Below are 12,685 nucleotides of genomic sequence, written 5' to 3' on the forward strand. Positions count from 1 at the left end.
AGAATATGAATTCCTTTAACCTTTATAATACCAAACAAATAGGCTGCAGCCATTATTTTCCACCCTTCAGTCTCTTGGGTTTCTTTATTATCAGATTCTTTATTATCAGATGGTTATAATGTGGGTTGAATCAGGATGGTTGTTTGTGTGGTTGAACAATCCCATGAAACTGCTGTCTTTTGTGAACATGGATTCTCTGTTCTGATGAGTTTCTAAGTATTTAGTCCCTGAGGTCCACTAGTTACAACTATGTGTGCATCAGCCATATAACAGCTAATCTTTTTTTAATCTGGACTCTGACCAAAATGTGAATTCCAAATGCTTTTAGTCATCAACCATAATATTATTGCCAGTAACTATTTTCTGTTTGGTTAAGCCAAATGTAAACTATATTCTGTCAAAAGTGTAGTTCTGCAAGCAACTGTTATTGTTTTAAATGTTTGGGTACCTGATGTTATAGTAATAGTGTATATTTAACACTCTGATACAGTGCGCTTATTAAGAATGACAATTTATTAATTTATAATAAATGACAAACATTTTTCAACAAAAACTTTCTGGAAAAATAAGTGTTTACATTATCAGATAAAAACATTGTAAAACACAAAAACATTTTCAGTTGCGTCTAGTGCAAAAAGTTTTGTGTACAAGCTAAAAAGCCCCTTTCATAGCTCAAGTCTTTCCATACCATTTATAGGTCAAGAATGTCACCTATTGAACTCAGTACATTTGGTCTTTGGAAATGCCTGCTTATTATTTAAATTCATTTTAACAAACATATAATTTTTCTTTCTGAGATCCAAAAAGCAATAACCAATATCACACAAGTATTATCACACTTATCAACTATGAATCATCAAATAATTCACAGCCACCCATCTGCATTTGTAAGATCACTTTCCTGAACAAACTGTATACATACTATGACAGTCTTTATTGTAACCTGTACCTTATAATATTGTGTATAACATGTTTGGGATAAACATAGATCTATAGTCAGACCACAAGGTTAATGAAAAAAACAAAAAAAATGAAAAACTAAATAAATAAAATGGGCTTACTCGATGGACTACTCAGTCTTTTTATGCCATCGTTCTTCTATGATTCTATGTTTCCTTCACATTCTTTAGTGGCATTTTACCATAGTGCATTAGTTAAAAATAGTTTAATTAGCATTTTCAGTAAATTACACACGTGCAACACAATTGTTTATCAAATGAAAATTACTGAGCTAGAGAAGAAAAAATAACACAAAAGCGTAATAAATATGTAAAAATATGAAATGCACAATATCCCATTGTCTTTTTTAAAGGTAAAGATAGAATGTAAAAAAAAAAAAAAACATAAAAGCACTGTAATTCTGAGTAGAGTTTATTGCTGGTAGTTCAGCCTTGTGGCACAGACATCCCAGAGCCTGGAGCCCACAGTCCAGTGCCCTCTCATTCAATCAGGTAGCGTTTGATCCCTTGGAGATGAAGATGTAATTTGGCAATTCAGTCTGTAAATTGACATCATTAGCTCCTTCAATGTGGCTCCTTCCTATGTCACATGTGGCTCCTTCGATGCCTTGCTAGTGTATTGAACAGTTTGTCCCAGTGAGTAAAGTAAGGTGCATAGTTCCAGACAAACTTTTGGTGATGGAGGTCATGATGTCCTGACCCCCCACATAAGCTAAATGGCACCAGTTTATGTGTGGACCAGGCAAAGTCATAGCCACAGTGATCTTCCACAGACAGGTAGATATGGATGATGAAGATGGCCATCTCAGTTAAAGGATGACAACCCAGCATCATCGGACTGATGTTAGCAAAGAACCCCAATGACAGCATCTCCCATGTGCTGGAGTACTGTGTCACCAGGGCAAAGGTGGCAGTGTACTTGTGATGTGTCTTGTGGAAGGTCTTGTACAGCCAGGGGACCTTGTGATGCAGCAAGTGCCAGGTAAAATACTGGAAGTCAAAGAGCAACAAGCAAGCAATGATATCCAGCACAACGCGATGAAGCTCAGGTGCCAGGGATGGCAGGTGCACCGGTCTCCAGTACCAATAGGCAACACTCAGAGGAAATATGAAGACCAGATGACTGTAGATGGTGTGTGCCAAGCAGTGCAGCACCATGGTCAACGTGGGTCTGGATTTTGGCTGCACTTGGTACTTCTTCAAGGATGGTATTCTGAGACAGAGGATGTCTAATGCCAGGTAAGGGAGACAGAAAGCCATGTAGACAGTGAAGGAGAACAGCACTGGATAGAAGGGAGATCTGATAATGTGCTCTTTAAATAGCACATAGTCCCAGACAGGTTGCAGGAAGAGTCCTGGCTGTGCTGCTCTCCCCATGTAGAGAAGGCTGGAGTCATCAGCACACTGCTACAGTTCATTATAAGTGAGCTGAGTACACACACACACACAGCATGCTGCTCTGCTTATATAGACCTCATACTTCCTGAGCTCCTTTGACTAGCTGCATGGAGACGTGTTCCTGGGAATTCTCTGCCCATTTTTCTTTTTTACGAAATGGAAAGTCATGAAAACAATGTCTACACAGGGAGGTTTTGGCTAATATATACAGTTAAAGTATAAAGAATTAATCCTAAACAGCAGCCTTACTGCTGTTTACCCAACTTCAGCTGGATTTTTTAATTTTTTCACAAAGAACAGCTGAAAGCTGTCTCCTAAATAAAATACAAGTCTGGCTTCACAATTCTTTAACATACAACTGTCATTGGAATATTATGTAATGGTCATTGCTGGTCTCTTTATATGGCAAAGTTAGGTATCTGGCCATCATACTGATGCTTTGGCTTCAATAAATAAATACAACTTTTGCACACCTTTAATAGTATAAGAGCAATATAAGGTTCATAAAGAAGAGAAATGGGTGTTGAATGTCCAGCAGAGCAATTTTCACTATTACTCCAAAATACAGATGAATGGAAAGCAATGGACTAACACACCATCAATACATTGACATTTGTAATGACAAAATATTAAAGGACAACAAAAAAGTGTATATATGGCAAAAGTGTCCACATATTATATAAATAATGCTGTACATAGTGTATATCAAATATGTATACACATCAGATCAGGTCTACACATGCGGGTAATGGTATACGCTTAAGTATGCCCATGTGAGCAAGGCCTAACAGTAGCGTACTGACATACGTGCATACACACACACACACATACACTCATACATAAACCCACACACATAAATACACACTCATATGCAAACACACTCACACACATACAAAATATATACATAGATTTTTGAAAGTCCTCAGCTTACTGTACCTGGCTGGCCAGAATTTTGTCACCTGCACTACCAAGTAAGATGCCTGTGCAGTGGTGGCCGTCCATTAGGGGTGCACAGGCGCCTCCCCCCCATCCACGCATTGCGCTCTGAGCCCACCCACTTGTATGACAAATAGCGAATGAATATTCACTATTGTCATATTGTCACACTGATTCTCCTCTCAACCAATCGGGAAGCGGGTCCTGAGACCCGTTTCCCAATTGGCCGAAAGGAGACGCGATCCTATTGGCCTAGAGGGAAGAGGAGGGAGGAGACGCACAGATGGGGGAGACGCAGGGGAAGCCCGACCCGCCAGCTGCCACTGTAACTCCATGAGGGGAAGCCAAACCCACCAGCTGCCACTGCTTCCCGTCCGTCCGTCTCTCGCACAGGGGGGTTGGTGTTGCTGTTGTTCCCCGTATTCATATCTGTCTCCCGCCGGGGGGGTTAGGGTGGCGTTGGTTTGCTGCCCCCCAAATTATTGAGCACCAGCCACCTCTGTGCTGCATGGAAGGTAGGTGGGGCAGGTCGGGACTCAGAAAGCAGCTTTCCCCATGCACAGCTCTGCCCATTACTGCCCGCTCCAGCTCTGCAGTTCAGTGTTTAAAGCCGTAGTAAACTGCATAAAAAAAAAATGGGCCCAGGGCAGTTTAAGTCATAATGTGCTAGTATGCATTGCATACTAGCACATTATGACAGACTTACCTGAAAACGAAGCCCTCCAGCGGCACGCTGTCATCACAGAAGGTGCTTCCATCTTCACCTGTCTTTCTTCCAGGCTCACAGGCTATGGCAACATGAATGGCCGAGCCGGCGATAACATCACTCCCGCAGATGCACGCGGGAGTTGCTGTTTATGGCACGACTCTAAGGAACAGCACAGGTATGCCGTTCCTTCAGAGCGCATGCGCAGGTGACATCACAGGCTAAATCTAAAGTTAATATCTACTAAACTGTGCACAGTTAGGAGATATTTACAGTACCTATAGGAAAGCCATATTATAGGCTTACCTATTGTAAAAATCATACAAGAGAGTTTACTCCCACTTTAAAGACAGTTCGTTTTTAAGGCCTTACTAGAATACTACAAAAATTATCAGCTGCCTTCCCCAGCCTGGACACACTTTTCAAGACTAGGCAGCTCTGCTGTGTTCCTCCTCCCTGCTGACAGGAGTAGTGAGTGACGCTGCTGTCACAGCTTCTGTAAGCCTACTGTGACAGAGCCTAATGTAACATTATCATAGGGCCCCTGGGTAGTGCTCAGGGGGGCTCATGCATTAGGACAGCCTTGACAACAATCCCTTGTAACATAGATTGTCCCATGCCTGTAAACCATGTGCAATCTGCAGGGCGTGGCTGTCTGACAAGTAGGATCCTCTTTGTCTATTAGTACTTACAACGGATCTTAAAGTGTTACTAAACCCAGGACCCTGCATTGACTATATCTGGTGTCCCACAGTACACAGTTCCCATCAGCAGTATATAGCAGTCTTGCGACTTCTATCAGTGTCAAGTTAAAGCTTGTAGGAGGAGTTTTCATTCTACTCTGACTGTCCTATGAGGCTGCAAGACCCCTGACCTTCTGTCTGGACAGTGCTGATTGGCTGTGTGCCGATCACATGCACCCTCCCAAGGAAAAAAAAAAAAAATTCTCCAGCCAAACACACCCAACTGAGCAGAGTGCCCCCAAGGCTCTGAACTATTAGGAGATGGATTGGGGACAGTGAAAGAAGGGGAGGATTAGAGAAGACAGGATCAAACAGCCTTTTTACACAATGCATAGGATTAACCCCTTAGGTTCCACAGTGAATATAACAAGCATGCTTTACTGCATATACAGACTGATTTTATTTACTGTTGTGGGTTTAGTAGCATTTTAATACACAAACTAGATCAGAGGCCTCTGCAAAGTACACTGGGACAGCTGTTCCCCCCATGTAATCTTCATCCCTTACAACTGTATTATTTTAAATACATGTCCCCTATTGACCCTTGGTTAATCTAAATTAGTTTTTATTAAATGAGTTGCACTAAGATAGCCTTCTGTGTGTAGCAGCCTCCCCAGCACCCTCTAATACTTACCCAGCACCCTCTAATACTTAAATGGGGACAGAGCCCCATTTCTGTCCAGCAATGTCCACGAGTCCTTTCGGCCATCTGGGAATCTCCCCCCCGATAGGCTGAGACACAGCATTGCGCCATTGGCTCCTTTGGCTGTCAGTTAAAGTCAGTTAGCCAATCAGAGGAGGTGGGGGGTGGGGCCGAACAGCAGCTCCATGTCTGAATGGACACACGGAGCTGCAGCTCAGCTCGGTTGCCCCCATAGCAAGCTGCTTGCTGTGGGGGCACTCGACAGGAGGGAGGGGCCTAGGAGCAGCAAAAAGGCACCCGAGAAGTGGAGGATCCAGGCTGCTCTGTGCAAAACCAACATGCTTGTTTTTTTGTTTTGTTTTTTAAAATGAGACTTTACAATCACTTTTTAAGAAAGAATGTTTATGTATGGTTTTTTTTCATCCATTTTGCTTGTTTAATGTAGTACCACAGTAAAAAAAAAAATATATAGCATTAAAAAAAAAAAAACAACTCACTCACAAAACAATACGGTTTGGTCTAGGAATGCAATTTTATACCTCTGATCCAGGCTGTGCACTCTGCAAGAGCAGTTTCTCCAGAGCTTAGTAAATGTGCAGAAGCTCTGCTGACTTCCATCATCCAATCATGTGCTAGCAAAAATGCATTTTTTTTATTTTCTTTGCACATGATTGGGTACTCTTTGCAAAGTGAAGCTTTACCTCATTTACTAAGCTATGGAGCAACTGCACTTTTTCTAAGTACACAGTCTATTTGCCTTTAGTAAATCAACCCCTATGGGGTTGATTATAAAAGCTGGAGAGTGCAAAATTAGACTCACTTCTGCAGAGAAACCAATCAGCTTCCAGGTTATATTGCCAAAGCTTCATTGAACAAACTGAGGTTAGAAGCCGATTGGCTACCATGCACAGCTATACCAGATTGTGAGCACTCCAGTTTTAGTAAATCTCCTCCATGTGTCCATGTACACATAGGCTTTTAGCAGAGTTTAGGAGCTGCCGTGTTTAGGTGAGGTTAAACCTTCCTCTCCTGTACAGAGAGCTCCAACCATGCTGTTTAGCACGTGTGGGAGAAACTATTAGATTTCTCTAGCTGCTGGCAATAATCACACGCTAAAAATCAAACATGCTGGTTGTATCCAAGTTGATCCGGATTGACTTGGGTACAATCAGCCTGCTCATAGATGGATCGACTCTCAGCCTGTCCCTGCTGAACAATCGATCCATCTATGGCCGGCTTTACAGTACAGATGTTACAGAAAATTTGGTCTGATTCAGATTTATATTCTGATAAAAGAACATTAGTGTGTTAGTAACCTTCCCCATTACACCCTGGCCAAGCCTTCCAGGGCATCTATTTAAGCGGCCAGGGTCAATTTTTTGTAGTTGAATGCTATTGAGATAGGTTGCTGCCAGATTTGTCAATCCTTCCCTCCACTATCACAAGGAAACATGTTAAAGATATGCATATGTATAGAGTGCTTCTCTATGACTGAACCCCAAGATCATATGCATACTAATAGTTATTGCGTGTAGACATCTTTAACCTTTCTTCAGTGGTAAAACTGCTGTGCAGCTGCCTCTTTTTACTGCCCCCCAGCATCCTGTTAAAAAAAAAAAAACGAATACTCCCAAACAGAAACAACTGGCATAAGCCCTGGTTCACATTGGTGCGATTGACATGCAATTTGACATGTCAAATCACATGTCAAATTGGTGGTAATTGCCGGCAACGGCACCGTCCAAATCAGAGCGGCGCCGCACCAATTTCAAAAAGTAGTTTCTATACTACTTTTTGTGAATTCTGGGTGCGATTTCCATTGACATCTGTGCAGAAACCCGCACAGATGTCTGGGAAATCGCCGCCGAAATTGGGACTGACATGCGGAAGTGAAATCCTGCGGGTTCAGCTGAACTTGCATGATTTCATTCCCGCACTCAGTGTGAACCTGGGCTAAAAGCGCGTTACTAAGAGTATGATGTGGTGCACCACATTTTTATCAGTTAGTAGCAGAAGGAGTTTTTAAAATGTCCATAATCGAGGTTGAATCCTGGTTGGAACAAAGTAGTTTACTTATCTCTGGTGAACAGTAGCTAAGCATAACTGTGTTCTCAATACTCCAAGTATAGGATTTTGTTTATATAATTTCCCTTAAAGTGTATCCAATCCAAGAACAAAAATTTACAGTATTGCAGCCTACAGATTACACTTTTTTCCCTTATTTTAACCAGGTAATCCTGCCATTAACCACTTAAGGACCAAGCCTCTTTCTGAGATTTGTTGTTTACAAGTTAAAAACAGTTTTTTTTTGCTAGAAAATTTACTTAGAACCCCCAAACATTATACATTCTTTATCTAACACCCTAGAGAATAAAATGGCGGTTGTTGCAATACTTTCTGTCAGACCGTATTTGCGGTCTTACAAGCGCAGTTTTTGGAAAAAATACACTTTTTTGAATTAAAAAATAAGACAACAGTAAAGTTAGCCCATTTTTTTTATATTGTGAAAGATAATGTTACACCGAGTAAATTGATACCCAACATGTCACGCTTCAAAATTGCGCCCGCTCGTGGAATGGCGACAAACTTTTACCCTTAAAAATCTCCATAGGCGACATTTAAAAAAATTATACAGGTTGCATGTTTTCAGTTACAGAGGAGGTCTAGGGCTAGAATTATTGCTCGCTCTAGCGATCGCGGCGATACCTCACATGTGTGGTTTGAACACCATTTTTATATGCGGGCGCTACTCACATATGCATTCGCTTTTGCTTGCGAGCTCGGCTGGACAGGGCGCGTTTAAAAAATTTAGTTTTTTTCTTATTTATTTTACCTTTTATTTTTTATTTTTACACTGTTCTTTAAAAAATAAAATTGTGTCACTTTTATTCCTATTACATGGAATGTAAGCATCCCTTGTAATAGAAAAAAAAAGCATGACAGATCCTCTTAAATATGAGATCTGGGGTCAAAAAGACCTGATGTTGTCATTTAAAAAAATACAAAAAAAAAAATGGCCCTTTAAGAGCTATGGGCGGAAGTGACATTTTGACGTCACTTCTGCCCTGCATTGATATGGAGATGGGTGGGGGCCATCTTCCCCTCACTCGTCTCCATGTCAGGCTAGGGAGAGGATCCGATCGCCTCGGCCGCTGCCGATGGCCCTGGTAAGCGGTGGAGGGCACTGGAGCATGGCGGGGGGCCCTCTCCTGCCACCGATAAAAGTGATCTCGCGCCGAATCCGAGGCAGAGAACACTTTTATCTTGAAGCGGACCGCACGAAGAAGAGGATAACGGGGTTATGGCAGCTAGCTGCTACCATAACAATGATATTCCTCTTCAAAGTACCGACATATAACGACGGTGGGCGGTCTGGAAGTGGTTAACACACTTCCTATCCTAGGGTGACAATCTTATTGAGCAGTGTTGTCATTCTAGTACAAGGAGTGCGTTATGACTATATAACACCTCACTCTCTTCTCATAACAGGGGGCGGTGTCTTGTAGTCCATGGGAATAACAGGCAACAATTCTAACTAATAACAGCCAGGAGGCAGAGAGCACAGAGAGTTATCAGCGCACAAGATTTTAGGCTGGATGAACAGCTATTTTTTGCACTTGTCAAACAGATATAATAAAAAACTTTCAATGGTATATTTAACTGACCAAAAGGGGCAAAGAGGGAAATGTATTGTTAGAGTTTACATACATTTTAAACCTGATTGTTTATTGTGAACACATAGGGGTTGATTTACTAAACGCAAATAGACTGAGCACTTTGCAAAGTGCAGTTGCCCTCTGCAAGTGCAGTTGCTCCAGAGCTCAGTAAATGAGGTAAGGCTTTACTTTGCAAAGAGTACCCAATCACATGCAATGAAAATAGAAAAAAACACAATTTTTGCTTGCTGATGATTGGATGATGGAAGTCAGCACAGCTTCTGCTCACTTACTAAGCTTTGGAGCAACTTTGCAAAGTGCACAGTTTTTTTGCCTTTAGTAAATCAACCCCATACTCTCTGCTCTGCTTTTATCAACTCAGCCCGTAATTACAGTTATTATTAAGCCTTTTCTCAGTTCTCTTATCACTTTATCACTGTGTGTCTCATTGGACCAAAAATGTGAATCACAAGTGGTTTAGTCGTATTAACCATCGCTATTAACTAATTTATGTTCTAATAAGTCCAATTTCCCTATACCCCAAATGTGTATTGCTAAAAGCAGTTATTAGATTCCTTATATACACATAATGCATAATATATAATGAACACACTGATACTATGAACTTGTTAGGAATAACAAATCATTTATTTATGTTATCTTTTGTACAAATATAGTCAACAATTTTTTAACCAAAATAAATAAATACAGCATCATATAAAAAATAGGAAATGGTTGAGGACATGATTTTCACAGCCAGCTGTGTTTAGTGCAAATTCATAAGGTAAAAGTAGAAAAAAACAAAACATAAAACGCTTTACTAGATCAACTGTTAACTTATGCACTTTACATCATTAACATACCAGATGAGCTTATTTGGCGATTGGAAATACCTTCCTTTTTCCTTTAAAAACCTTTTTACCAACAAACATACATTGGTTCTTTCTAACATCAATTCCCTGAACCTTTCTAAAGCAAAGATGACTATTTCAGCGCAGTAGAAACATACATTTTAACAAATCCGTCAACTATCAGCTATACTTTCCTGAACATACTGCATACGTACTATGACATTCTTCTGTGTAACGTGTACCTTATAGCTTCAGTGTACAACACAAGCTTCCTTCATTTTTTTTTTCAGAATTTCACTACTGTGCATTCCCTAAAAATAACTTAGTTAGCATATATTTAATATATAATTTAAATAACACATGTACAACACAATTGTTTATAAAATTATCATTATTGAGCCATAATAATGTAATAAATATGTATAAATATGAAAAGTACGATATGAACTTTTTTTCTTAAAGTGCAAATCTTATCAGAGGTCGTTGATAACCTCTTATTCTGAAAACCCTGTAGAACAGAGAGTCTATTGAACACTGGTACCCAGCTTTGTGGCACAGACATCTCAGAGCCAGGTGAGCACATTCCAGTGTCCTTTCCTTCAATCAGGTAGCATTTCATGCCTTGGAGATGAAGATGCAATTGGCAATTCAGTCTGTACATTGATATCAGTCATGTGGCTCCTTGGATGTCTGCCTTGCTAGTGTATTGAACAGTTTGTCCCAGTGAGTAAAGTAAGGTGCATAGTTCCAGACAAATTTCTGGTGATGGAGGTCATGATGTCCTGGCCCCCCGCATAAGCCAAAAGGCACCAGTCTATGTGCGGACCAGGGAAAGTCATAGCCACAGTGATCTTCCACAGACAGGTAGATATGGATGATGAAGATGGCCATCTCAGTTAGAGGATGACACCCCAGCATTATCGGACTGATGTTAGCAAAGAACCCCAATGACAGCATCTCCCATGCGCTGGAGTACTGTGTTGCCAGGGCAAAGGTGGCAGTGTACTTGTGATGTGTCTTGTGGAAGTTCTTGTATAGCCAGGGCACCTTGTGATGCAGCAAGTGCCAGGCAAAGTACTGGAAGTCAAAGAGCAGCATGCAGGCAATGATGTCCAACACAATGCGATGCAGCTCAGGAGCCAGGGATGGCAGGTGCACCGGTCTCCAGTACCAATAGGCAACACTCAGAGGAAATATGAAGACCAGATGACTGTAGATGGTGTGTGCCAAGCAGTGCAGCACCATGGCCAACGTGGGTCTGGATTTGGGCTGCACTTGGTACTTCTTTAAGGCTGGTATTCTGAGACAGAGGATGTCTAATGCCAGGTAAGGGAGACAGAAAGCCATGTAGACAGTGAAGGAGAACAGCACTGGATAGAAGGGAGATCTGATGATGTGCTCTTTAGATAGCACATAGTCCCAGACAGGTTGCAGGAAGAATCCTGGCTGTGCTGCTTCCCACATGGAGAAGGCTGGAGTCATCAGCAAACTGCTACGGTTCATTATGAATAAGCTGAATACACACACAGCACACTGCTCTGTTTATATAGACCTCATACTTCCTACACTCAACCAGTCAGCTGCGTAGAGGCCACTTTCCTGGGAATTTCCCTCCTACTTTATTTTTTACAAAATGAAGGGTGAGGCTATGAAAACAATGTGCTCAGGCGGAGCTCTGAACCACCACATGCAGAAAAATTGTGCAGAATCCTAGATTGCTATCTCTGCAGTTTCCGACTATAAATTTCATTTTCCACAAACCACCGTCGCAAGCTGCCGTCTAAAAATAACTCCAGCCTGTGCCCTGTTCAAAGCATACGTGTTCCATCCCTTTAAACCCGAACACATAGGAATTACACTGCTTCTGGGGCTAATTGAATGCAGATAGGGCACCAAGTGAGTTTAATTACCACCTTAATCAGCCACAGAACCTGTGTAATTCTTATGTGTTCGGTTTTAAAGAGATGAGGTGGCAACCCTAGACTGCTGTGGCGTGCAGAAAAAACGCAGCTTAATGGACATGATATAATTGAGCCCAAAGTACACCTATCATTGAAGAATTATGGAGGAATTATAGCTGGTCTCTGCTCATCACTACTTCACTAATCACGGTCATGCTGATGCTTTGGCTTCAACATTTTGCGTCCTGAGTATAGAGAATTGTGGAACTTGCGTATCTGACGCATGTGTGTCCCGGGTCTGTGATTTCAAAGCATGGAGAGCAGACACAGCCAAGAAAATAGCATTTTTTAAATTGGGCCAGCAGTGGCAGCCCCGGTACTTCTATGACAAGTGTACTTGTTGCTCTCTTTTGATTACAACTGGGAAACCTGGAACTCGCCATCTACTATAGAACCACAAGTTCCAACATGCCCACTTTATTCTATTTAGACTTTCAATGCTCTGACTACTGTGGTTCACCCTGAGCTGTAATGTGCAATGAATAATTATGTTTGCAGATAAAGGATAAAGCTGGCCACACAGTAGTAGAACTTTAAAAATTTTCTTTTTCGGGAACATTCATTTGATTTTTCTAAGTGTGAGTGGGGTCTAATTGACTTTTTGTTTTTGACCGTAGTCAGGGCTTTTTTTCAGGGGGAACTTGGTGGAACTCAGTTCCACCACCTCTGGCTCAGACCCTTTGATGCCTGTTCACCACAATCACTTGTAAATACAGAAGTCTGGTTTCCACTCTGGACTCTGTGGGGGAGATTTACTAAAACAGGTGCACTCACAATCTGGTGCAGCTGTGCGTGGTAGCCAATCAGCTTCTAACTTCCATTTGTTCAATTA

The 12,685-nt window shown here is 41.5% G+C and overlaps 1 protein-coding gene and 1 pseudogene across 1 annotated transcript; both read right to left on the reverse strand.

Annotated features, from left to right (window-relative positions):
- Window positions 1-429: 429 nt before the first annotated feature.
- LOC141105298 (cholesterol 25-hydroxylase-like protein) lies at window positions 430-2,377 on the reverse strand (annotated as a pseudogene).
- A 7,290-nt stretch (window positions 2,378-9,667) lies between these two features.
- Window positions 9,668-11,460, reverse strand: LOC141106023 (cholesterol 25-hydroxylase-like protein). Its single transcript, XM_073596365.1, has one exon. It carries the CDS (start codon window positions 11,393-11,395, stop codon window positions 10,559-10,561), a length of 837 nt encoding a protein of 278 aa, XP_073452466.1. The 5' UTR covers window positions 11,396-11,460; the 3' UTR covers window positions 9,668-10,558.
- Window positions 11,461-12,685: the final 1,225 nt, after the last annotated feature.

This window comes from Aquarana catesbeiana, linkage group LG08 (genome assembly GCF_042186555.1).
Source record: "Aquarana catesbeiana isolate 2022-GZ linkage group LG08, ASM4218655v1, whole genome shotgun sequence".
In the NCBI taxonomy this organism is placed as follows: Eukaryota; Metazoa; Chordata; class Amphibia; order Anura; family Ranidae; genus Aquarana; species Aquarana catesbeiana.